Here is a 27,114-nt window from a genome sequence, read left to right as displayed (position 1 = left end):
CTCTGCTTCCAATCCAGCTCCCTGCTAATATGCCTGGAAAAGCAGCCAAACATGCCTCTGCCACTCATGTGGGAAATCCAAGTGAAGTTCCAGGCTCCTGGGTTTGACCTAGCCCAGTCCCAACCATCGTGGCTATTCCAGACATAGAAGACCTCTCTATCTCTCTCCATCTCTGTCACTCTGCCTTTCAAATAGATAGATAGATAGACAGACAGACAGACAGACAGATAGATATAGATAGATAGATAGATAGATAGATAGATAGATCTTTAACCAAAATAATGGCTGAAACCAGCAGGTCTGGGCCAGGCTGAAGTCAGCAGCCAGGAATGCCATACAAAAGCCATACAGGTTTCCCACATGGGTGGCTGGGGCCCCAGTACTTGGGTCATCTTTCACTAACTTCCCAGATGCACAAGCAGGAAGCTGAATGGGAAGCAGAGTAGCCAGGACTTGAAGTGGCACTCTGATATGGGATGCCTATGTTAATAGCAACAGCTTAAACTACTGTGCCACAATGCCAGTCCCTTAGTACAAAGTATTTGTGATGGGGCCAGTGTTGTGGCTAAGCAATGCCTCTATCCCATATAGGCGCCAGTTCGAGTCCCAGCTGCTCCGTTTCTCATCCAATTCCTTGCTAATGCACCTGGGAAAACAGAAGAAGATGGTGCATGTCCTTGGACTCCTGCACAAACCCAGGTTAAGGCTTCAGCCTGGCCAGTCCAGGCCATTGCGGCCATTTGGGGAGTGAACCAGTGCACAAAGGTCACCCTCTCTTTCTCTAACTCTGCCTTTCAAATAAATTAATTTAAAAAAAAATTAATTTATTTGAAAGTCATACTTACAGAGAAGCAGAGGCAGAGAGGTCTTCCAGACACTGATTCACTCCCCAAATGGTCTCAATGGCTTAAGCCGGGCTGATCTGAAGTCAGGAGCCAGGAGCTTCCTCTGGGTCTCCCACGGGGGTACAGGGGCCCAAGGACTTGAACCATCTTCTACTTTTTCCCAGGCACATTAGCAGAGAGCTGGTTCAGAAGTGGAGCAGCCGGGGCACAAACTGGCACCCATATGGGATGCTGGCGCTGCAGGTGGCGGCTTTACCTGCTATACCACAATGCTGGCCCCATAAAATAAATTAAAAAAAATTTTTTTTAAAAAGATTTACTTATTTATTTGAAAGGCAGAGTTACAGAGAGCAGAGGCGGGGGGGGGGGAGGGGGAGGGGGGGGAGAAAGGTCTTCTATCCACTGGTTCACTCCCCAGATGGCCACAACAGCCGAAGCTGCACCCATCTGAAGCCAGGAGCCAGAAGCTTCCTCCGGGTCTCCTATGTGGGTGCAGAGGCCATCTTCCACTGCTTTCCCAAGCCACAGCAGACAAGTGGAAGAAGCTCCTGGCTCCTGGCTTTGGATTGGCCAAGCCACTGCACTCATTTTGGGAGTGAAGCAGGGGACGGTAGACCTCTCTCTTTCTCAGCCTTTGCCTCTTGTAACTTTGCCTTTCACGTAAGTAAAATAAATCTTTAGAATAGCAGGGTTTGGTTCTTGGCTCTGGCCCCTGATTCCAGCTTCATACTATCATAGTAATGCAGACACTGGGAGGTAGCAGGTTAAAGCTCAAGTAATGTGGGACACCTGGATTGAACTCTCAGCTCTTGGCTTCAGCTCAGCCCAACTTAGCTCTGGCCTACTGCAGGCATCTGAAGAATGAAATATCAGACAGGAGCTTTCTGCTTCCCAAAATAATAAAAATCAAAACAAAACAACGGGGCTGGCACTGTGGCGTAGTGAGTAAAACCACAGCCTGCAGCACCAGCATCCCATATAGGCACTGGTTCGAGTCCTGGCTGCTCCACTTTCAATCCAGCTCTCTGCTATGGCCTGGGAAAGCAGTAGAAGATGGCCCAAGTCCTTGAACCCCTGCATTCTCATGGGAGACCCAGAAGCAGCTCCTGGCTCCTGGCTTAGGATTGGCACAGTTCCAGTCGTTGTGGCCAATTGGGGAGTGAACCAGCGGATGGAAGACCTCTCTCTCTCTCTCTCTCTCTCTCTCTGTAACTCTGCCTTTCAAATAAACAAACACACAAACCCTCCCCCCATGCAAACTTCTTTCTTCATACCTGACATGCAAATATCATGTGCATTCCTGCATTTTATAAAAGGATCCAAGTTTCATGGGATTTCTGGATTTTCTATTGGCTTATAGAGATTCAGATCTACATATCTGCATTTCAGAGGTTAATTAAAACAGTATAGCACCTCATGTTGCCTTAGACTCATACAAAACCAGACATAACCACCAAATCATCATCATCATTTGGTGGCAGTGCAACTGAAAGTAGACTTCGTTTTCAAAGCTGAAAAGCCAGGGCTGTAGTGGGCAAAGGGGCCATCTGTAGTGGCAGAATCCCATACAGGCACAGTTCAAAACCCAGACCATTGGGGTCATTTGGGGGGTGAACCAGCGGATGGCAAGATCTGTCTTTCCCAACTTTGCCTTACAAATAAATAAATGAATCATAAAATAATAATAATGTAAGCTCTATAAAATTTTTTTAAAAGTGGAAAAGCCTATCACTTTCTGGCATAAAAATAGAATTTCAAATCTCACATTTTGAAATACTCTTTCTAAAACATTTCCCATACAATTCACAATCTGCTTAAGCTAGTATTTCTCTTATCAAAACAAAATTTGATCTGTAAAGGCAACTCATGATTTAAGAAGCTCCTGGCTCCTGGCTTTGGATTGGCACAGCTCCAGCCGTTGCAGCTATCTGGGGAGTGAACCAACGGATGGAAGACCCCTCCCTCCCTCCCTCCCTCCCTCCCTCTCTCTCTCTCTCTGCCTCTGCCTCTCTGTAACTCTGCCTTTCAAATAAATAAAATAAACCTTTAAGGGAAAAAAAAAAAGAGGAAATATGTATGAAATCAGAGCTTCTTTCACAACACGATCAGTTATAATACAGGAGAGGAGTAGGGAGGGAAATCCCTCACATTACTTGGCTAGAGAGGATATGCTGTTAAATGCAGAAATGGAAGAACTTACAAAGGTTTTAGCAAAGAAACAATCAGTGTGGCTTAACAAGAGCCCCCTATTAGTTTCCTAACATGTGGGATATCTAGTGGTTTGGAAGCTTAGAAAGGAAAGGTTCATTTTTAACCTCTGAGAAACTAATTGAATCATGTATAAGTAATCCACATGTGAAATGTCCCTAGGACATATTTAACAAGAATTACATTAAGCACTGAAAACCCACATCAGCAGGGTATCACCTGACCTTGGCTTACTTCATTCACAACCAGCTCACTGTGGCTCAGAGGAAAGCACTGGGTACTGGGATAAATCTCTTACACAAGTCTGTAAGATGGCACTCTACTAGGAGGGGAAGCATGTCAGTTTTCGTGTGTAGGTTAAAATGAGAACTACTCATGCTGCTTAGAGTCCAATGAGCCATAGAACTGTATACCTTCTTGCACACAGGAGCACTAACACTTGCCCAGCTACCTAACATCAGCTCTGTAAATCTCAACACCACCCTCATGCTTACTCTCTAAGTGGAGAGAAGATTTCTAGACCATTATCCTCAGTAAACCCCAAAAGAGATCATCATTCTGGAACCAAACTGTGCTTTGGAACCCCACAGAGCAGTTCGGGTCAAATTCATGACAAAAGATACAAAATTATTTTATTATTTTCTGCCTGTAGTTTATAACCAATTTAATAACACTAGATCTTAGATAAATCACTAATTTTCTCCGTTCTTCAACTTCCTCATTCATAATATGCAGACAATATTTCTTGCACTAGTTATATGCAAAAAGTCCAATACAAATGCCTGACACATAGTAAATACTAGAATTTGCTAGTATTTACTATGTGCTACTTGGATGAGTTAAGAAGGAAATTTTATCGAAGAAGCTATTTTCTTTGGTGAGGTGTAGTGAGGAAGGGTAACAAAGTCAGTAAAAAGAAAATAAAAAGCTGAGGTTTGAAAAATCAATGTGCCAAAAAAACAGGCACTTATTTGTCATTGACCAAGAGAGAAGTGTGTATGATAGGGAAGAAGTGTTGGTTGTCATGATGAACAGGTGAAACTACGGTATTTAGTGGAAGGGAAGGAGGTCTTGTCATATGCCCTACACAATGAAGAGCTGTCCACAAACCATGTTTAGAACACATATTCTGATGAACTCTGAGAGTGTAGCCAATCAAAAATAAGGGGAGAGGATCCATTTGGTAAAGCATAGACTACAGAAAAAGTTATTCTTAAAGAAGAGAAAAGGGAGCCAGTGTTGTGAAGTAGTAGGCTAAGTCTCCACCTGCATCACCAGCATCCTGTTTGGCCAGCAGTTCATGTCCTAGCTGCTCCTCTTCCAATCCAGTGCTCCTCTAATGGGCTAGGAAGGCAATGGAGGATGGCCCAAGTTCTAGGGCCCCTGTATCCACGTGGGAGACCCGGAAGAAGCTCCTGGCTTCAGATCAGCTCACTTTGGCCACTGCAGCCATTTGGGGAGTGAACCAGCAGATGAAGACCTCTCCTTCTCCCTCTGTCTCTCTCTCTCTAACTCTGCATCTCAGATAAATAAATAAACCCTTAAAAAAATAGAGAGAAATGAGCTTAAGATAAATAAAGAGCAGGTAATTTCTAGAGAAGACCATCTAAAAACTATACTTCCAGAAGAGACCAACTCCATCAAAAACAAATGCAAGCAAAAAACACCTTTGTTATTCAAATGTTAACATGAAGCACAGAGACATCACCTGGTCTGTCCACGTTTGTGTCCAAACAACCCCACGGCCCACATTCTTGTCACCCCACTCTGCTCAGTGAGATATAAGCAGGAAAGCAGGGAGAAAAACCAGAGAAGAGCCCATCATGGCCATTATGACAATATTTTCTCTTTAAGTTTTCACAGTTATAGTTTATACATAATATCTCCCCTTTGTGTCTCACAGCATCTCTAATACCAAGATATATTTATCCAGAGTCAATGAACTAGAGTAGTTTGTAGAATGGAAAAAAAAGTCTGCACTGAAGCAGATCAGAGTGTGTGAACTGTACTTCATAGACTGCTGGAGGCTGTCTCAGACACAGGAGGGGAAGGAAACAAATGCCAAGGAAGTCAATTCCACAAAACAAAATTTCATTTTTACCCTTTCTCTCTTTAGAAGGGAATATTTGTATGTGGGGTCTTCAAAAGTAAACAGAAAATGTGTATTATGAAAAAACTGCACTGGTTTCAAATTTTTTGTACCAAAAATAATTTTAACTGCAGCGTTCTGAAGTGCCCTTGCATGTGCTTTTACCAAGGAAATGGCTCCCCATCCTTAAAAAATGCTTGAAAACCAAAAGATTATATGTGTTATTTTTTTTTTTTTAATTTTTTTTTAATAGGCAGAGTGGACAGTGAGAGAGAGAGACAGAGAGAAAGGTCTTCCTTTTGCCGTTGGTTTACCCTCCAATGGCCGCCACAGCTGGCGCACTGCAGCCGGCGCATCACGCTGATCTGAAGCCAGGACCAGGTGCTTCTCCTGGTCTCGCATGGGGTGCAGGGCCCAAGCACTTGGGCCATCCTCCACTGCACTCCCGGGCCACAGCAGAGAGCTGGCCTGGAAGAGGGGCAACCGGGACAGAATCCGGCACCCCAACCGGGACTAGAACCCGGTGTGCCAGTGGCGCAGGCAGAGGATTAGCCTAGTGAGCCACGGCGCCGGCTGATTATATGAATTATTAAACCATTTACTGTGCTCTGCTTTTTGAATTTACAGATAATCAGACATTTATCACTTTCAGTTTTAAAGGTGATAGGACACATCTTTCAAATTAACTGGAGTGAAAGAGAAGCAGAGGAGTGAAAAGTGAGGAGAACACATTAGAGCTCAGAGGTGGGTGAAACTTCTTAGAGATTCTTACCAGAGGTTGCCTGAAAGTAAGAGTCCTGAAGGGAAGAGACATAATCTCTTTGCACTTTGAGATGTAGTTGCACATGCATGTGATTACATGTACAAATGTGATTATTTATTATTCAGTAAATACAATTTAGTGTGAAAAAAGAATAAGAGGCCGGCGCCGCGGCTCAATAGGCTAATCCTCTGCCTGTGGCGCCGGCACCCCAGGTTCTAGTCCCAGTTGGGGCACTGGTTCTGTCCCGGTTGCTTCTCTTCCAGTCCAGCGCTCTGCTGTGGCCCGGGAAGGCAGTGGAGGATGGCCCAGGTCCTTGGGCCATGCACCCGCATGGGAGACCAGGAGAAGCACCTGGCTCCTGGCTTCAGATTGGCACAGCGCGCCGGCCGTAGCGGCCACTTGGGGGGTGAACCAACAGAAAAAGGAAGACCTTTCTCTCTGTCTCTCTCTCTAACTCTGCCTGTCAAAAAAAAAAAAAAGAAGCAAGAAGCAAGGAGCAAGAAGCAAGCAAGCAAGCAAGAATAAAGAAAGCAAACACCTAAGATACAATGTGTTTGGTAATGAAAAAAAGAGCAGCCAATCTCCCCAGGGTGCGGGGAAGTACAAAAGGGGGTGTATGGAGAGGAGGAGGAAAAGTGACTGAATCGGGGGTCTTTGAGAAATAGTAGGAGTTTGCCAGAAATAAAAAAAATATTTCAGGCAATGGGAAGAACGTGAGCAAGGGCACGGAGAAACGAAGGCATGTGGAAACTAAAGATCAAAGCGTTAACAAGGCAACACCAGATTGTGAAGTGCTTTAATCTCATGCCAAGAAGTTAGGCTCCATTATAGTAGACAGAAAAGTTTCTGACAAGGAATGATGTAACACAAGCACTGTGAAACAGCCTAATCTAATATTAAAATTTTTGAAACTGTAAAAATATTTAAAGTTTCCATTGGCTACAAAAATATATATGAGGGCAGGCACTGTGGTACAGCAAGTTAAACCACCATTAGCAATGCAAGCATCCCATACAGAATACTGGTTCAACTCCCAGCTGCTCTACTTTTGATCCCGCTTACTGCTAATGTGTCTAGGAAGGCAGCAGAAGATGGCCCAAGTGCTTGGGACCCTGTCTTCCATGTGGGAGATCAGTATGAACTTCCTGGCTGCTGGCTTTGGCCTCACTTAGCCCTGCCTATAGTGGGCACTTGGGAAGTAAACCAACAGATAGAAGATCTTTCTCTATCTCCTCTTTCTGTGTCACTGTGCCTTTCAAATACATACATATATACACAAATATTTAAATATATATGGGTAGGGCAAAGAGAAGACAACATTAATACAAGGACTCCTTAAAATAATCCTGAAGGTCCCACTGGTATATAAGCCACATCCAGTTAAGAGCCATGAGCTGGGGCCGACACTGTGGCACAGCAGGTAAAAACACCCCCTGTGACCACTGGCACCTTTAACAGGTGCTGGTTTGAGTCCTGGCTGCTCCACTTTCAATCCAGCTCTCTGCTAATGAACCAGGACAAGTAGCAGAAGATGGTTCAAGTGCTTGGGCCCCTGCACCCATGTGAGAGACCTGGAAGAAGCTTCTGGCTGCAGTCTGGTTCAGCCCTGGCTGTTGTGGCCATTTGGGAAGTGAACCAGAGAATAGAAGATCTCTCTCCCAAATCCCTCTCTGTAACTCTGCCTTTCAAATCAATTAATAACCTTATAAAATTTAAGCCATACACATTTTATGTATAAATCAATCTAAAAAACAAAACAAAACAAAAAACAAAAAACAAACAGAGCCATGAGTCTAGTTAAGAACTCACTAAGGAGGCACAGGCTTTGTGACCTAGCAGGTAAAGCCCACATACTGGCCTCCCCTGTGGGTGCCGATTCAAGTCCTGGCTGCTCTACTTCCAATCCAGCTCCCTACTAATGGCCTGGGAAAAGCAGCGAAAGATGGCCCAAGTGTTTGGGCTCCAGTCACCCACCTGAGAGACCTGGAAGAAGCTCCTGGCCCTGGATGTTGCTGCCATCTTGGGAGTGAACTAGCAGATGGATGATCTCTCTCTCTCCTTCTCTGTCTTTCACCCTCTTTGTAGCTTTGACTTTCAGATCAATAAATCTTAAATTAATAATTAATTAAAAAAAGAGCCACCTATGGGCAAGGATTATTTACTGTTCATTTCTCTTTGGCTCTCCAGGGCATGGGATAGAGTAGAACCAACCGGAATTGGTTTGTTATTAAGGAAATGGAAAAGACAAAGGATGACTTAGATTTCTGACTTAATATCTAGTAGGGAAGAGATGGAAGTTTTGTTTGGGAGATGTTACAATTCAGAAATCTACAGAACACTAGGTGTTCTGCTCATGCGGACAGACAGGAACTTGAGCATCACTATGTATGGTGTACTGGTAACAACCGAAGCCATGTGGGTGAGATGAAATATTCCAGCATGAACGGGGCCCAGTTCAGAATCTAGCAATCCCAGGGCAAAGATGAAACTGGAAACAGAGAAAGAACATTCAGAAAGGAGGAAGAGATACAAGAGAGGTGACATCTGAGTTTACGAAGGAAACATTCCAAAAAATACTGGTATGCTGCCAAACAATAATCAGAACGTTGGCTAGTATGAAAACTGTAGGCCGGCACCGCGGCTCACTAGGCTAATCCTCCGCCTTGCGGCGCCGGCACACTGGGTTCTAGTCCCGGTCGGGGCGCCGGATTCTGTCCCGGTTGCCCCTCTTCCAGGCCAGCTCTCTGCTGTGGCCAGGGAGTGCAGTGGAGGATGGCCCAAGTGCTTGGGCCCTGCACCCCATGGGAGACCAGGAGAAGTACCTGGCTCCTGCCATCGGATCAGTGCGATGCGGCCACTGGAGGGTGAACCAACAGCAAAGGAAGACCTTTCTCTCTGTCTCTCTCTCTCACTGTCCACTCTGTCAAAAAAAAAAAAAACCTGTAGAGAGGCTACTAGATCTGATAAACATTCACTGGAATAGGGCATGAGTAAAGGACAGACTTAGTTGAAAAGTGAACAAAAAATGTAAAAAAGACAGAATAAGTACAGATCACTGTTTGTAAAGCTTGGCCACTGTTTCTAGTCAATGCATTGAGAAGAGCTTCCGCCATGTCCACGCATCTGCAACAGATGGTGATGCCCAACTGCTCCAGTTTCCTATCAAGAGGTTCAAGCAGACACAACACTGAACCCAGCAACCCAAAGGCCCACAATTCTTTCCTCTACAACATGTTGAATCATCACAAGACTATGGCTGTGGAGCTGGTAGCTGATAGCAGGGGTACTGTGGTAGTCATGAAGTGGACATCCAGTCAGTAAAAGCCAGCTACCTCCTACATATGGATCAACATCAACAAGAACGCACGGGCCCGCTCTCGGCAGCATAAGGCACATGATTCACAAGAGCCAACATTGTGCTGATGTACACATGGCTGACGCCCCCAGAGGCCATGCCATCGTGTGCAGTCAGAAGCCCATGATAGTATAGAGGAAGCCTACCTTCCCCGCCAAGAGCGCCAAAGCCTCTTCACCCCCAAAAGCAAATCAGACTATTTCTCACAAAGGAAGGGAGGGAAGGGGGGAAGGAGAGAGGGAGGAAAACTTATAAGGGGTGGGCATTTGGCCTAGCTTAGGCTGAGATAGCTGAGTCCCGTATCACAGCGCCTTGGTTCCACGCCTGAGTCTAGTTCCTGACTCCACCCTCCTGCTGATGCAGAACCTGGGAAGCAATGGTGATGTCTCAAGAAATGGGGTTCCTGCCACCCTCGTGGTAGTCCTGGATTGAGTTCCCAGACCCCAGCTTCAGCTCAAGCCTGTCTCAGCCATTATAAGCATTTGAGGAGTGAGCAAGGGACAGCAGTGTTCATTTTGTCCTTTCTTTCTATTTCCAGATATACATGTCGTCTCCTCTCTCTGCCTCTCAAATAAATAAAAAGCTTGGCAACAAAGGGAAAGAATGAGACCTTAGCAGTGTGACAGACAGTAAAGCAAGAAGGCATATACACATCCTGTGCATTTTCTGCTTTATGACTTGTGTCTACAGACTCCGAGAATGAGGGCTGCCTTTTTTTTTTTTTTTTTAAACAGATAGAGTTAGACAGAGAGAGAGAGACAGAGAGAAAGGTCTTCCTTCCGTTGGTTCACCCCCCAAATGGCCGCTACGGCTGGTGCACTGTGCCAATCTGAAGCCAGGAGCCAGGTGCTTCCTCCTGGTCTCCCATGTGGGTGCAGGGGCCCAAGCACTTGGGCCATCCTCCACTGCCTTCCCGGGCCACAGCAGAGAGCTGGACAGGAAGAGGAGCAACCGGGACTAGAACCCAGTGCCCATATGGGATGCCGGCGTTGCAGGTGGAGGATTAACCAAGTGAGCCACAGCGCCAGCCTGAGAGCTGCTTTTAATATTCTTAAAGCACCTGTCAAATGCCATATGGGTGCCAGTTCGAGTCTCGGCTGCTCCACATCTGATCCAGCTCTCTGCTGTGGGCTGGGAGAGCAGAAGATGGCTCAAGCGCTTGGGCCCCTGCACCTGCCTGGGAGACCCAGAAGAAGCTACTGGCTCCTGGCTTTGGATTGGCGCAGCTCCAGCCATTACTGCTATTTGGGGAGTGAACCAGCGGATGGAAGGCATACCTTTTTCACTCTCTCTGCCTCTATTTCTGTGTGTAACTCTGACTTTCAAATAAATAAATAACTCTTAAAAAAAAAAAAAAAAAAGCAGAGGCCAGTACTATGGCGTAGCAGGTTAATCTGCCATTTGCAGAGCTAGCATCCCATAAGTGCGTTGGTTCAGGTCCCAGCTACTCCACTTCTGATCTAAATCCTTGCTAATGAGCCTGGGAAAGCAGTAGCAGATGGCCCAAACTCTTGGGCCCCTGCACCTTCGTGGGAGACTCAGAAGAAGCTCCTAGCTTCGGTCTGGTCCACACCCAGCTGTTGTAGCCATTTGGAGAGTGAACCAGTGGATAGAAGATCTATGTAACTCTAAATTTCAAATCAATCAATCTTAAAACACACACACACACACACACACACACACACACAAAACAAACCAGCAGCACTATTAGATCATTGTTTATAATGCAAAATAAATTAATTCTTCATTAAATTCCTGAGATAAAAGGAAGAACACTAGACTGAATCAATTAGTCATTAGAATCAAATCATTTACCTGCAAGGGGCAACTGTTTAAAAGAGGTCACACCCTGTTATACAATTCAACAAACTCTGTGAGCAACACTGGGAATGCTGTAAGATGTTACCTGAATTCCTTCACCCTGGGCTGCACAAGGACATACTCACCTCCATAGTAGAGTCCTGTAGCAGTGCACATCCGCCACTGTCCCTGATACATTCCTGCTCTGCTGGGGCTGCACATCTGGACGCTGACATCTGCAATCTCTTGGGGCTCTAGCGATCTCACCATCACCATGTTCACATGTCCAAACTGGTCTCCCCCGACATACTTAAGACAAACCCCTGGAGGCCAGGCCTCTGCCCCTGAGTTCAAGCAAAAGAAAAAAATGTTAGGCAATCAGTGGTCCTATGCTGAGTGAAGTTTATTATGAAACTGTAGAAGAGGCCTCTTTCTCTGTCTCACATACATGTAAACCTACCCAGATAATTCTTGGGCTACCCAATGTCTCATACAACTGATAAGAAGCAATTATCAGAATCAACAACCTCTGACTAACAATCTACCCTGTGAGAATGAACACATAACAAAAGCGAGGCAGTTCCTCAAGAAGATGTGTGTTTCCAGCGACCTCAGGAACAGCCATCCATCCCATTGATTCTGCAGGACCTAAGAATGATGTCCATGAAGAGGCACGGGGATGAAACACAGACTCACAGTTTCAGGGACTGTTCTCTCTACTCAAAGGTAACACATGTCCACTTTCACTACAACTTTTTAAGCTGACATTCAAAGTAAAGTATGTCGGACTGTTCTCAGTTTGAAGAAGATGAAACATACAAGGGGTAAATTCTAAGACATTATTCTCACTTTAAAACTGTTGTTTGCCTGATGTGTGACTTTTCTTCTGGTGTCCTCAACTCTAAAATACCCACTCTCAAGAGACAACGCAAACATAACATAGAGGAATAAAGTTCAGATCTCAACAGTGGTGGGGAAACTACAAACAATAGAGTGCTCCTCCCTGTAAGCACATCAGTGACTTGTGGTCCCAGGAGAATGGCACCAGCTACTGGTGCTTGTGTAAAAGATGAGACTAGCAATACAAAAGGCTTTGGGGGGCTGGCACTGTAGGGTAGCAAGTAGAGCTGCAGCCTGCAGTGCAGGTATCCCATATGGGTACCGGCTCAAGTCTCGGCTACTCCACTTCCAATCCAGCTCCCTGCTGTGGCCTGAGAAAGCAGTACAGGATGGTCCAAAATCCATGGGCTCCCATACCCAAGTGGGAGACCGGGAAAAAGATCCTGGCTTTGGATCAGCCCAGCTCTGGTCGTTGCAGCCATCTGGGGAGTGAACCAACAGATGGAAGACCAACTTCTCTCTGCCTCTCTGTAACTCTGCCTTTCAGTGGAGGATGGCCCAAGTGCTTGGGCCCTGCACCCCATGGGAGACCAGGATAAGTACCTGGCTCCTGCCATCGGATCAGCGCGGTGCGCCCGCCGCAGCGCACTGGCCGCGGTGGCCATTGGAGGGTACCTACGGCAAAAGGAAGACCTTTCCCTCTGTCTCTCTCTCAATGTCCACTCTGCCTGTCCAAAAAAAAAAAAAAAAAAAAAAAAGATCAAATAAATAAATCTTTAAAATACATCATTTTTTTTAAAGGCTTTGGTAGGAATGTTGTTCTTCTTTTGAAGTTTCAAACATTTTATTTGGTATGTGCCTATTTTCATGTTAACTAATACAAATGAGGAATCTGTATTGACTGGTTCTGACTAGTTAAGCAGTACAGAAAGCCAGAAACAATGTGAAAAGCTAGACATGGCAGCACTCTTAGGAAAGAGGGTTTTCATAATTTATCTCCTACCAGTATTCCAGGATACCTCAGTTCTCTGCTCTTAAAGTGGCACACTGGTTTCAGTACGCCTGATAGCTCTCTACAGTAAAGGAACCAGGGTAGAAAATCAACCAGAATTCTCCTGCCAAGATCTATTATAAACAGCAGTCTCTGTGGCCCTACAGTCCTATGAGGTAAAAACTAAAGCAGAGGCCACTACGTCTTGGCATACCCTCTTTTTAAAAACCTGCAGGCAAAAAGTACTCTTACATAAACACTTTAGAAAGGTTGTGGATGATACGCTGGCAATACATGCATACTCTGTTGTTCACTTCTGGGACCCGTGGTCTGGCAAAAGCATATTTATCTCAGATCAAGAAAAACAGTAACTAACAAAAACCTTAGAAATGCTGGTCTCTTTAAAGACCAAGAGCCAAGAGAAAATTTAAGCTACTATTACAGGACTATAGTCAACAATTATTCCTTAAAACACATACACAGATACACAAATCCATAACAAGACAATGTCTGCCAATACAAAAACCCAAGAATGTGTCTGTTTTCAAACTTCAAAGAAAGCAAAGCAAACCAAAACTGATGGAGTGAGAAACACTAAGCTGTCCTGGACAAACTCAAGTAGCTGAAATCTCTTGGTTGTGCACAAGAGGGAGCACTACTATATTCCAGGGAAACTGAGTTGGCAAAACATCAACAATAAGTGATTTGGATAGGCTCTTGCTCTTAGAATTCCAAATACTAATGTGGTGCATGAAGAGCCTCATTTAAAAAAAAAAAAAAAAAAAAAAGTGACAGCTGTCTACCATCAACCCTAAATTGTTAATGTACTGTGAAGTAAAAAGCCAATTATCAGGCCAGCGCTGCGGCTCACTAGGCTAATCCTCCGCCTTGCGGCGCCGGCACACTGGGTTCTAGTCCCGGTTGGGGCGCCGGATTCTGTCCCGGTTGCCCCTCTTCCAGGCCAGCTCTCTGCTGTGGCCCGGGAGTGCAGTGGAGGTTGGCCCAAGTGCTTGGGCCCTGCATCCCATGGGAGACCAGGAGAAGCACCTGGCCCCTGCCTTCAGATCAGCGTGGTGCGCCAGTCGCAGAGTGCCAGCTGCGGCGGCCATTGGAGGGTGAACCAACAGCAAAGGAAGACCTTTCTCTCTGTCTCTCTCTCTCTCACTGTCCACTCTGCCTGTCAAAAAAAAAAAAAAAAAAAAAAGCCAATTATCTATCTATCTGCCTTTTGAATTATCAAGGATGTATACACTTCTTACAGGGGCTGGCTTTATGGCTTATCAGGTTAAGTCACTATCTGCAATACTGGAATCTCATATAGGCATGGGTTCAAGTCCTAGCTGCTCCACTTCCAATCTAGCTCTGGGCTAATATGCCTGGGAAAGCAGCGAAGAATGGCCCAAGTCTTTGGGCCTCTGCACCCACATGGGAGACCCAGATGAAGCTCCTGGCTCCTTTCAGCCTGCCCCAGTGCTGGCCAATGCAGCCATTTGGGGAGTGAACCAGCAGATGGAAGATCTCTCTCTCTCTATTTCTCATTCTAGATTTAACTTTCCCTTTCAAATAAATAAAAATAAATCTCTCTGTGTGTGTGTATGTTATATACTTTCCTACATTCGCACTGATAGGTCAGCTGACTGAAAAGACTAAGGATACTATATGATTAATATAGAAGAAAGGGAAACAATGGTGACCTGCTTGTACCACTTATCTAAGCAAAACTGAAATGTAGATTTGAGAAGTATAATACAACAGGACTTCAAATAAGGCTCAGCTACAAACTGTCTTAATGGAAGATTGATCTATCCATGAAGACTAACCTGTTTTTTTGACTTTCCAGGTATCACAATTAGGTATATGACTAAGATGATGAGTCTCCCGTTATCTTAGAAGAATTCATTGAGGGCCGGCACTGTGGCGCAGTGATTTAAAGTCTCCGCCTGCAGCACCAGCATCTCATATGGGCACCAGTTTGCAACCCAGCTGCTCCACTTCCAATCCAGCTCCCTGCTAATGTGACTGGGAAAGCAGCAGAGGATAGCCCAAGTTCTTGGGCCCCTGCACCCACATGGGAGACCTGGAAGAAGCTCCTGGCTCCTGGCTTTGGATTGGTTCAGCTCTGGCCGTTGAGGCCATTTAGGGAGTAAAACAGCAGATGGAAGATCTCTCTCCCTCAATGCCCCGTAACTCTTTCAAATAAATAAAATAAATCTTAAAAAGAAAAAAAAGAATTCATTTAGTTTTTTACTATGGAATTTTTTTTTATTTGACAGTGAGAGGGAGAGACAGAGAGAAAGGTCTTCCTTCTGTTGGTTCACTTCCCTAACAGCTGCTATAGCCAGCACTGTGCTGATCCAAAGCCAGGAGCAAAGTGGTTCCTCCTGGTCTCCCATGCGGTGCAAGGACACAAGCACTTGGGCCATCCTCCACTGCCCTCCCGGGCCACAGCAGAGAGCTGGACTGGTAGAGAAGCAACTGGGACTAGAACCCGGCACCCATATGGGATGCCGGCATTGCAGGTGGAGGATTAACCAAGTGAGCCACGGCACTGGCCTACTATGGAATTTTTAAAAACCTATTGTGGGGTCTGGCATCATGGGGCAGTCGCCTGTGACACCAGCATCCCATATGGGCACCAGGTCAAGTCCTTGCTGCTCCATTTCTAATCCATGTCTCTACTAACGCATCTGGGAAAGCAATAGAGGATGGTCCAGGTGCTTGGGCCCGTGCACCCAAATGAGAGACCCAGATGAAGCTCCTGGCTCCTGACTTTAGCTTAGCCAAGACCTGGCAGAAGCAGTCATTTTGGGAGTGAACCAACAGATGAATGATCTCTCTCTCACCATCTTTCCCTCTCTCTTTTTCAAATAAATAAATAAATGTTAAAAAAAAAAAAGGAGAAAAAATCTATGGTGGCAATTTTGAGATGAGAGAAAGCATTATAAAGGTCAAATATGGGGGCCGGCACTGTTGTGCAGTGGGTTAATGCGCTGGCATCCCATATGGGAGCCGGTTTGAGTCCTGGCTGTTCCATTTCCGATCTAGCTTTCTGCTATGGCCTGGGAAAGCAGTAGAAGATGGCCCAAGTCCTTGGGACCCTGTACCCATGTGGGAGACCCAGAAGAAGCTCCTGGCTCCTGGCTCCTGGCTTCGGACTGGCACAGCTCTGGCTGCTGCGGCCATTCAAGGAGTGAACCAGCAGATGGAAGACCTCTCTCTGTGTGTAACTCCTTCAAATAAATAAATTAAAAAAAAAAAAAAAGGTCAAATATGGGGAGGTGGTGGTGTGGCACTGATTGGAATACCAACATCCCATATTAAAGTGCTTGATTTGAGTTCTGGCTCCTACACGCCTACACTTCTAATACAGCTTCCTGCTCTTGCACATCCTAAGAGGCAAGTGATAGCTCAAGTACTTGGGGTTCCTGCCACACACATGAGAGACCCAGAGAGAGTTCCGGGCTCCTAGTTTTGGTCTAGCCCAGCCCTGGCTATTGTGGGCATTTAGGGAGTGAACCAGTGAAATGAAAGATTTCCCTCCCTCCATCCCTCTCTTTCAAACAAAATGCAAATAAATTAATAAAAAATAAAATAAAAAGTCAAAAAAGGAGCCCAAATCGCATTTTGGAGTGTCTGAGTTCCAGCTCTGCTTTATGAATCCAGCTCCATGGGAGGCAGTGGTAACGACTCAAATAGTTGGGTCCATGCCAGCGATACGAGACACCAGGATTGGGTTTCAGGCTCCTGGCTTCAGTCTAGCCCAGTCTTAGCTGTTGAGGGCATTTGGGGAATGAATCAGCAAATACAATATATGTTTGTCTCTCTCTGTCTTTGAAATAAAACTAAAATAAAAAAGATACAAAATTTTTCTTAAAAACAAAAAGGTAAGGGGCTGGCGCTGTGGCGTAGCGGGTAAAGCTGCTGCATGCAGTGCCAGCATCCCATATGGGCACCGGTTCGAGACCTGGCTGCTCCACTTCTGATCCAGCTCTCTGATATGGCCTGGGAAAGCAGTAGAAGATGGCCCAAGTCCTTGGCCCCTGCACCCACGTGGGAGACCCAGAAGGAGCTCCTGGCTCCTGGCTTCGGATTAGTACAGCTCCAGCTGTTGCAGCCAATTGGGGAGTGAACCAGTGGATGGAGGACCTCTCTCTCTCTCTCTCTCTCTGCCTCTCCTCTTTCTGTGTAACTCTGCCTTTCAAATAATAAAAAAAAATAGAAAAAAAACTTAAAAAAAGGTTAAATAAAAGTCCACAGTTTCAAAAAATTAAGTGATTATAGTAAAAGTTTGGAGAAGAGGAGAGGTAGGAAGCTCCAAACACAAAGAAAGGATAAGGAAATCGGGGCTGGTGGTATGGTGTGGCTGATAAAGATTTCTGCAATGCCAGCATCCTGTATCAAAGTGGTGGCTCATACCCTGGATGCTCCACTTCTGATCCAGATTCTTGCTAATGTGCCTGGGAAGACAGCAAAAGATGGCTCAAATACTTGGGCACCTATTGCCCCTATAGGACGTCAGAGTGGAGTTCCTGGCTTCTGGCTTCAGCCTGGTCCAGATCTGGCTGCTGGGATTTTAGGGAATGAACCAAGGGATGGGAGATCCCTCTTTGCCCTGTGCCTCTCTCTCTCTGCAGCTCTGATTTTCAAATAAAGGAGAGAGAAGAAAGGAAGGGATGGAGGGAGGGGGGGAAGGAATGGCTAGTTGCCTGCTTTGGTTTACAGATGTACATGTGTTAAAATACAGTACTATACCCTTTAAAAGTATACAAATATTGGGGCCGGTGCTGTGGCATAGCAAGTCAATCCACCACCTGCAATGCTGGCACCTCACATGCATGCTGTTTTGAGTCCTGGCTGTTCCACTTCTGATCCAGCTCTCTGCTATTGTGCCTGGGAGGGCAACCAAGGATGACCCAAGTCCTTGTGCTCCTGCATCCATGAGGAAGGCCTGGAAGAAGCTCCTGGTCCCTGGCTCCCAGCTCCTGGCTTCTGGCTTAGGATCAGCCCAGCTCTGGCCCTTGCAGCCATTTTGGGAGTAAACCAGCGGATGGAAGATCTCTCTCTTTCTCTGTTTTTCTGTAACTCTAACTTTCGAATAAATAAATCTTTTTTAAAAAATTCAAGTATTTCATGTTAATCAAAATGTAAAAGAGAGGCCAACACTGTGGCATACCGAGTTAAAGCTGTCTGTGAAACTTACATCCCATATAGGTGCTAGTTTGAGTCCCAGCTGCTTCACTTCTGATCCAGCTCCCTGAAATGCTCTGGGAAGAAGCAGTAGAAGATGGTCCAAGTGTTTGGGCCCCTGCCACCCTCATGAGAGACCTGGAAGAAGTTCCTGGCTTTGCCCTGGCACAGCACTGGCTGGTGTGGCCATCTGTGGAGTGAACCAGCAAATGAAATATCTCCCCCACCCGCGCCATTAACTCTTTCAAAGTAAGTAAGTAAATGTTTTCTCGAAAATCAAAAGAATAAAATAATTCAACTTTAACAGTTTGGAGACAGTAAGGGACATCAAAATAGCAATGCAGAAGCTGGCGCTGTGGCATAGCAGGTAAAGCTGCCGCCTGCAGTGCCGGCATCCCATATGGGCACCAGTTTGAGTCCCAGCTGCTCCATTTCTGATCCAGCTCTCTGCTATGGTCTGGGAGAGCAGCAGAAGATGGCCCAAGTCCTTGGGCCCTGTACCTGCGAGGGAGACCCAGAGGAAGCTCCTGGCTCCTGGCTTCGGATCAGAGCAGCTCCAGCCGTTGTGGCCAATTGGGGAGTGAACCAGTGGTTGGAAGACCTCTCTCTCTCTCTCTCTGCCTCTCCTTCTTTGTGTAACTCTTTCAAAAAAATAAATAAATCTTTAAAAAATAGCAATGCAAAAGGCAAACCTTGATTAGGATCATCTTTTTAACCCCTGTGAGTACAGAGACTACCTTTCAAAGTAAGCTACATGACAGCAGAGACCTTCATGATCTTGTTACTATTCCTCCCCTATACCTCATAAAGTGACTGAAACATACTCAAATGTGTTGAATGAATAAAACTATACCTGAAGAGAAAATTTTAATGAGCTAAAAGAAAAACAGGGGAAAGCAGTTGTTCTTAAAATCTTTTTCCAATCCCATTTTTATTTACTCTGTGTCCTTCGAAAAATAAAGATGACTGGATCAATGCACCCAAACTACTCTCTCATATGACAGTAACAACTGTCTCATCAAAGTAGGAGAAATAGTAAGGTTGTGGTAACATGCTCAGCTTAACTTTGGCTACAGTTGGACTACAAAACACGGCACTGGCACAACAGGGAAGCCATAAGTGTGGATAAACAGGATTCTATCCAGTGACATTTTAAGAGGGAGAGTGTCAAATTTACACTTTCACTTCCAACCATAAGGTTTACTGCTCAGGTTTCCCATGTTTCCAATATCTAGAGCAACAAAAATTTGGATTCTGGAGTTTGCATTTATGTTATTAAATGTCTCAATTCTGGTTCTGTCTGAAACTAAGAATTCTTTAAATATTAAGAGTTTACTTTTAAACAATGTGAGATATTTACCTTCTGCAAGAAAGCTGTTGGGACAGTTATATAGTTTGTACAACCTCATCTGGTATACATGTGGATGTCTAAAACATGACAGCAGAGAGGTGTCCTAAAAATTGTTATTTCTGTAACTTTCAGCAAGCACTTACCTCTTAGGGGAGGTTGTGAATGAGAGTAAGAAAACCAGAGGAGACACAGCTGAGCCTGCCCTACTTCTGTGTGACAACTCCATTTCCAGAAAGGACTTGGGCCAGACTGGGACGATGTCAAAGAACCAGTGCACGTGCATGTTCTCCCTCACTCGAATAACACCCATTCCTGGGTCACCAGAGGCCTCGCTCTAGTAACACACCCATTACTTGGTTATCCGAGGTGTTTCCTCAACCAAGTGGAGAACATTTGCTTTAGAGATATAAAACTACTTTACAACTCGTTGAACAATTTCCAGAATAATTAAAAACCTATTTATGTAAAGTACCTTGAAAGATAAAATCTCCAGCAGCTATGCCCAACCTTTCAAAGGATATTCTAACACAAGGAATGTCCTTTTACAGGAAGAAAGGCTGCAGACTCAAGCTGTTTTGAAATGAAATTACAAAGCAGAAGCAGGAAGATAAAGCACTGAGGTTCACCAATAGTGATTTTTCCAAGTCAAAGTAAGAGGCAGGCTCTTATAGTTCTGTTAGATGTTCTAACCATTATAGATCAACCTCTCCTAATCTGCCCCTCACCGACACAAGGAACTGTCCAGAAAGTGAGCAGAAATACCAAGAGGCTTTTGAAATATAAAATGGTTATTCTGCAACAACAGTATTTAAAAACTACTCTGACAACTAAAGAACTCATGGAAAGCCAGACCATTTCCAGTGTTTTCACTGTACATAAACAAGGTATTGGCTTAACTTCAAAACAATTAAAACTTTTTAACATCTTTCTTTCCAAACACATTCTATCTGCATTAAATATTTTTCATGCTCAGGCTTCACAAAAGTATTTTTATTAGTAATTTAGAGAAAAAACATGAATAAAGTTAAACTGAAGAAACAGGGCTGATATTTAAAACAAGTGAAATTAAGAAAGGGGAGAGAGAAACCAAAGATATACAGATGCTGAATAGAAAGAAATTTAAAAAAAAACAAACAACAGGCTATTTTCCCTCTACCATGTAGCTCCTGAACTAACATTGCCCCACTGCCATAACCAACAGGGGGAAGGACTTGAAAATTTTACAAAGCCACAATTATTCTAAGTCATCCTCCACAATGGGTCAGTCCAAATGTAGTTAGTAACACTCTGAACTCTCCTCCAAAGGAGAGTTTTTACTTAAAGCAGAAAAACAAAGGCTAACAATTAAATGTGGTACATTAATTCTTTTCTGAAAGGCTAGTTTAGGGGCGGGCACTGTGGCATGGTGGGTAAAGCTGCTGCCTGCGACACAGACATCTCATATGGACACTAGTTCATGTCCTGGCTGCTCTACTTCTGATAAACCTCCCTGCTAATGGCCAGGGAAAAAGCAGTGAAGAATGGCCCAGTATTTGGGTCTCTGACACCCACATGTGAGACCTAGATAAAGCTCCTGGCTCCTGCTTCAGCCTGGCTCAGTTGTGGCCATCTGGAGAGTGAACCAGCCGGTGGAATATCTCTCTCGCCCTCTCCCTCCCTCTGTAACTGACTATCAAAATAAATAAATCCTTTAAAAAAAAAAAAAAAAGGCTAGTTTAAGCAGTCTTTCCCCATCATAAAGAAATGATTTATAAGGGCCGGTGCCATGGCACAGTAGGTTAATCCTCCGCCTGCGGCGCCGGCATCCCATGTGGGTGCCGGTTCTAGTCCCAGCTGCTCCACTTCCGGTCCAGTTCTCTGCTGTGGCCTGGGAAAGCAGAAGATGGCCCAAGTCCTTGGGCCCCTGCATCCACATGGGAGACCTGGAAGAAGCGCCTGGCTCCTGGCTTCGGATCGGCACAGCTCCAGCCGTTGCGACCACTTGGGGAGGGACCAACGGAAGGAAGACCTTTCTCTGTCTCTCCCTCTCACTATCTGTAACTTTAAACTCTCAAATAAAATAAATAAAATCTGGGCCGGCGCCGCGGCTCACTAGGCTAATCCTCCGCCTAGCGGCGCCGGCACACCGGGTTCTAGTCCCGGTTGGGGCGCCGGATTCTGTCCCGGTTGCCCCTCTTCCAGGCCAGCTCTCTGCTGTGGCCCGGGAGTGCAGTGGAGGATGGCCCAGGTGCTTGGGCTCTGCACCCCATGGGAGACCAGGAAAAGCACCTGGCTCCTGGCTCCTGCCATCGGATCAGCGCGGTGCGCCGGCCGCAGCGCGCCAGCCGCGGCGGCCATTGGAGGGTGAACCAACGGCAAAGGAAGACCTTTCTCTCTGTCTCTCTCTCTCACTGTCCACTCTGCCTGTCAAAAAAAAATAATAATAAATAAAATAAAATAAAATAAATAAAATCTTTGAAAAAAAAAAAAGAACTGATTTATAAAGAATTGAAAAGTAAACTGAGTTGGGCTGGCTCTGTGGCGTAGTAGGTTAAGCCTCTGCCTGTGGCACAAGCATCCCATATGGGTGCTAGTTTATATACTAGCTGTTCCTCTTCCAAGCCATATCTCTGCTAGTGGCCTGGGAAAGCAGAAGATGGCTCAAGTGCTTGGGCCCCTGCACTCACGTGGGAGACCTGGAAAAGGCTCCTGGCTCCAGATCAGCCCAGCTCTGGAAGTGGTAGCCATTTGGGGAGTGAACCAGCAGATGGAAGACCTTTCTTTCTGTCTCTCCCTCTATCTGTCTGGAACTCTGCCTCTCAAATAAATAAATGAAATCTTTAAAAAAAAATAAGAAAGAAAAATAAACAAAAGGTCACTATTTAAACTAACTTGAGTCCTCAGAGTTTTATATCATCTCCATCAAATTTCCTTGCTAGGGGACCAGCATTGTGGCTCAGTAGGTTAAGCCATCACTTGCAATGCCAACATCCCATGTCAAAGCACAGGTTCAAGTCCTAGCTGCTCCACTTCTGATCCAGCTCTCTGGAAGGTAGTAAAAGATGGCCAGAGTGCTTGGGTCCATGACACCCATGTGGGAGACCTGGTTGTTGAGGCCATTCCGGGAGTGAATGAGCAGATGGAAGATCTCTGTCTCTCCCTAACTCTGTCTTTCAAATAACTAACAACTAACTAACTAACTAACTAACTAACTATTTCTGGTACTGGAGTCATGCTGCAGCAGGTTAAGCCACCAACCACATGTATCCCATGAGCGAGATTCAAATCCCAGCTGCTCCACTTCCAATCCAGCTCCCTGGTAATGCACCTGGGAAAGCCCAGGAACATGATCCAAGTCCTTGAGCCCCTGAAACCCACGTGGGAGAGCTGAATGGAGTTCTAGGCTCCTGGCTCCGGCCTTGCCCAGTCCTGGCCATTGAGGCTATTTGGAAGAGTGAACCAGTAAATCGAATATCTCTTTCTGTCTATGTGACTCTGCCATGAAAATAAACCTTATAAAAAAACTTCCTTGCTAGATAATAAATACCCCCCTCCACACACACACATTTTAGCTAGACTCCTTTTTTCCTATTTTCCATCTCTCAGAATTTCCCTCAAAGTCCTCACTAACAACAAAGTCAAGTTAGGGCCAGCGTTATGGCGTAGCACGTTAAGTCTCCACCTTCAAGTTCGGGCTGCTCCACTTCCAATCCAGCTCCCTGCTAATGCGTCTGGGAAAGCAGCAGAGGATAGCGCAGGTACGTGGGCCCCTGCACCCAAATGGAAGACCAGGAGGAAGCTCTGAGCTCCTGGTTTCAGCCTAGCCCAGGCCTGACTGTTGAGGCCCTTCTGGGAAGTGAACCAGCAGATGGAAGATCTTACTCTGGGTCTCTCATCCTCTCTCTGTAACTCTGCCTTTCAAATAAAATTTTTAAAAATAAATTTTTTTGAAAAGTTAAAGCACTCTCAGCATAAATTGTCACTGGATGGGATAAGAGACACTACACCCATTCAAACTTTTTTTTTAACACTCAAACTTAATAAGTCATTAATTTTAACAAGTAACAACTGATAACAATCACCAGATACATATCTACATATTATTTTCCAAAACACTATCATTAACTCATTTCTTATGTATCTTAAAAGAAGCAGTACATCATAATAGTGTTACTTAAAAAAACAGTAATTTCCCATTCTGAGAAAAATTCCCATACTTCTCATTCTTTCAAAGCAGTATTAACACCTCAGATAGCTAACCTCTAAATTTCAGAGAAAATCATCTTTGTGATCACAAAAAAATGAGCTTTTGAAAGAACATATGCTCACAGATCCTTCCAACTATCTAGTTCTATTCAAGGATATACCACCTCGAGCCTGCTGGAAATGACTGAAGATTAATTAGAGCAGAAATAAAGTGATGGAGTAGAACTGTTCAGGTTGAGACAGACCTAATGAATGCTGGATTATGTTTAGATGCCATCAAGTCATAGGACGCTTATAGGCCTGGAACCTAAATTCTTTCTATTCTAGAGCAGGAGTAATTCTGATGTTTGGTCATCACACCTGCAGAGAAAATCTGCCTATCACATATAAGAAAAAGATCAGAGTTACATAATCACATATGTAACCTAAAGCACTTTCTTCTTATTTTTTTGAACTATTAAGAAACAGGAAACTGGGTAAGGAAGATTTACCCATTATACACTTACCAGAATTCTGGATCCGCCATGTTTTTATAAACTGAGTATCAGGAGGAATTGATTCCCCTTCTCCTATGGTGACATCTTCAACAAAGGACATGGAGGGCACACTGATATTTGGGCTCTCAAAGTCATAATAGGCTCCAATTGCTGCTTGCAGGTTCCTACAAATAAAGAGAGAAGGCGGGAAAACATCAGCACTGTTCTGAGAATACTATCCCGATTTTCAAACAAAAAGAAAAAGCCTGGGGGCGGGTGCTAGGCATCATGGTTAAGAGGCAATAGGGATGCTCATATCCTACAACAGAGTGCCTTGGTTCAAGTCCCAGCTCTGACTCCCTCATTGCAGCTTCCTGCTAATGCAGACCCTGGGAGGCAGCATATGATGGTTTGAGTACTTATATTGCTTCCACCCACGTGGGAGACCTAGACTGAGTTCCTGGCTTCAGTCTGGCCCAGTCCTGGCTGTTATAGACGAGTGAACCAGAAGCTGGCAGATACCTGTCTGCCTTTCAAATAAGTAAATTAAAAAAAAAAAAAAAAGTAAAAAGTCTGTTTTTTAAAAATTTGTCACAGAACCTGAGGTTTCTGGTATGCAAGACTTCAAAGTCATTGATTCTGGTTGGGTAACAATAGGGAAAAGAAGAGGACCAACAAACTTTGGCCTCACTTTCTTCCCAAGATACCCACAGAGAAACAAACAATACTAGTAGTACCAACAGAAACAATGTAAGGAAGTCTGTTAACCATAGGATAGCAATAATGAGTAAGAAGTCAAGGGAATAAAGAGCTTCTATAGCTGAAACTATAGGGTTCAAAGAAGCTCCACTCTTAAAATATTCTAATTGTTTAATTTCCTAAGAAAGTAATACATGCACAAGGTTCCAAAAATTTCATACAATGAAAAGTAACCATCGTTTCGGGCGGGTGCCCCATCGTTCCTACACACACACACACACACACACACACACACACACAAGCATTCAAATGACTTTCTGAAATATCCTTCTCAAACTTGCTTAGGCATATACAATCAAATATGATACAAGAAAGGGTATTGCAAAAGTTTGTGGAAAATGTATAATGTGAATAAACTATGCATGGATTTCAAGATTTTTTACATCAACATAAATGTATCTTTTCTTTTGGAAAGATTTATTTATTTGAAAGTCAGAGTTACAGAGAGAGAGAGAGAGAGGTCTTCGATCCGCTGGTTCACTCCCCAATTGGTCGCAACGGCTAGAGATGCACTGGCCTGGAGCCAGGAGCTTCTTCCGGGTCTCCCACACGGGTGCAGGGGCCCAAGGACATGGGCCATCTTCTACTGTTTTCCCAGTCCATAGCAGAGAGCTGGATAGGAAGAGGAGCAGCCGGGACTAGAACCCGCGCCATATGGGTTGCTGGCACTTCAGGCCAGGGCTTTAACCTGCTGTACCACAGCACCGACCCCTGGATGCATTACTCTTTAACTAGTTTATTTTCCATTTGCTTCCAATCTAATTGTTCCATAGTAAGCTTATGCACATTGTTCTGTATATGTGCAAGCAAGTGTATCCATGGGATAAATTCCTTAAGTTATATTGATGGGTAAAAGGGTCTATGTTTATGGTTTTAACAGTTATACCCAAGCCTCCATCAAAAGTTGTACACAATGTGCTCACAGAAATGTTCAAGAATGATCACCAACAGTGTTTTTCCAACATTTTGAATTTCTATCAGTCTGATAGATTAAAAATATTGTATCTCCGGGCTGGCACCGTGGCTCACTTGGTTAATCATCCATCTGCGGCGCTGGCATCCCATATGGGTGCCGGGTTTTAGTCCCAGCTGCCCCCTCTTCCAGGCCAGCTCTCTGCTGTGGCCCAAGAAGGCAGTGGAGGATGGCCCAAGTACTTGGGCCCCTGTACCCGCATGGGAGACTGGGAGGAAGCACCTGGCTCCTGGCTTCGGATCAGTGCAGCGCCGGTCATGGCGGCCATTTTGGGGGTGAACCAACAGAAGGAAGACCTTTGTCTCTGTCTCTCTCTCTGTCTGTAACTACCTGTCAAATAAAAAATATATATATTATATCTCAGTAAGGCCTCAAAATGCTTTCCCCATTACAGTAAAAACTGAGTGTCTTTTTTACATACTTAAGAGCCATTTCTAGTTTGGTTTTTGGAAGTACCATTATGTAAGTGTAGTGTTCTTTTTAATTACTCACAAACCACCTTTTGTCATGTCAGAAAGAACTACACCAAGCACATAAATCAGCATCCCCAACTGAACAGAATCACATGACTGACAGCTTGGTTCCTCAGTGCCAGGAACTAAAGGCCACTCAAGGGTTTTTAAGTAAGCTATGTTCATCACAGAGATCAAAGAAATTGCTAGTGATAACATCTGTTGTTTCTCTTATGGTTCTTACGGTTCTCTTACTCGAACCAGTGACATCATCCCCGGTTCCCACAGTGGACAATACCACAAACTGCATGTTTCTAAACATAACCAACCGTATGCCAATGGATCCAGTGGGCTGTTTCTAATTATGCATAAACACAGCAGGAAACAAGCTCTGAGAGTACCCAACTGTTCAACAGACATGCCACAGCAGCAAACATGTTACTGCTGGGGCCTGCCTATTCCTCCAGGTGTGCAGCTGCTGGAGAGGAAGGCTATATTTAGAGCAGATACCTGAAGTGGAGCCTCGTGCAATTGTGGGCTGTCACATTAGTCAGTAAGGACTGAAATTACAACACGACCAACTGCCTGTTAATGTGTGTGTTTGGTGAAATTTACATGGAGGTGAGCTAGGCCACCAGCCAAACTCCACCTTGTTTACACTGGCTGTTCAATAAGAAGGCTTGGACTTTAGCTGTCCCGACAGTTTCCTATCTAGCTGACTGTAATATAAACTGAAGAACATGTGACTGATCAAATTTGGGGCAGTGTTGTCCCTACAATCCACAAGCAGACTTAAAATACTATCTGGGATCATCTTAGACTTAGGGATTGAGAATAAAA

The 27,114-nt window shown here is 44.8% G+C and overlaps 1 protein-coding gene, 1 long non-coding RNA gene and 1 pseudogene across 9 annotated transcripts in view; 1 reads left to right on the top strand and 2 right to left on the bottom strand.

Annotated features, from left to right (window-relative positions):
* The window catches only part of ILRUN (inflammation and lipid regulator with UBA-like and NBR1-like domains), a 109,811-nt gene that overhangs the window by 48,253 nt on the left and 34,444 nt on the right, over positions 1-27,114 (bottom strand). For 6 of the 8 annotated variants that reach the window (XM_008262797.4, XM_051855764.2, XM_051855762.2 and 3 more), the window contains exons 2-3: positions 24,121-24,275; positions 11,207-11,404 (exon numbers count right to left, since the gene is read on the bottom strand). In XM_008262797.4, the coding sequence (XP_008261019.2) occupies positions 11,207-11,404; positions 24,121-24,275 (353 nt within the window). The remainder of the gene's footprint in view (positions 1-11,206; positions 11,405-24,120; positions 24,276-27,114) is intronic. The other 2 variants (XM_070074170.1, XM_051855763.2) reach the window with 1 other exon arrangement.
* On the top strand, positions 9,017-10,615 carry LOC127493150 (large ribosomal subunit protein eL28 pseudogene; annotated as a pseudogene).
* Positions 11,451-24,114, bottom strand: LOC127493207 (uncharacterized). The gene is made up of 2 exons (XR_007923296.2): positions 18,580-24,114; positions 11,451-18,268 (listed from the first exon to the last, which is right to left on the bottom strand). It is a non-coding gene; the product is annotated as an uncharacterized lncRNA (long non-coding RNA).

The sequence above is a fragment of the Oryctolagus cuniculus genome, chromosome 5 (genome assembly GCF_964237555.1).
Source record: "Oryctolagus cuniculus chromosome 5, mOryCun1.1, whole genome shotgun sequence".
Taxonomy (NCBI): Eukaryota; Metazoa; Chordata; class Mammalia; order Lagomorpha; family Leporidae; genus Oryctolagus; species Oryctolagus cuniculus.
The sequence above is the reverse complement of the archived record's forward strand: the minus strand, read 5'-3'. Positions and strand labels throughout refer to the sequence as shown.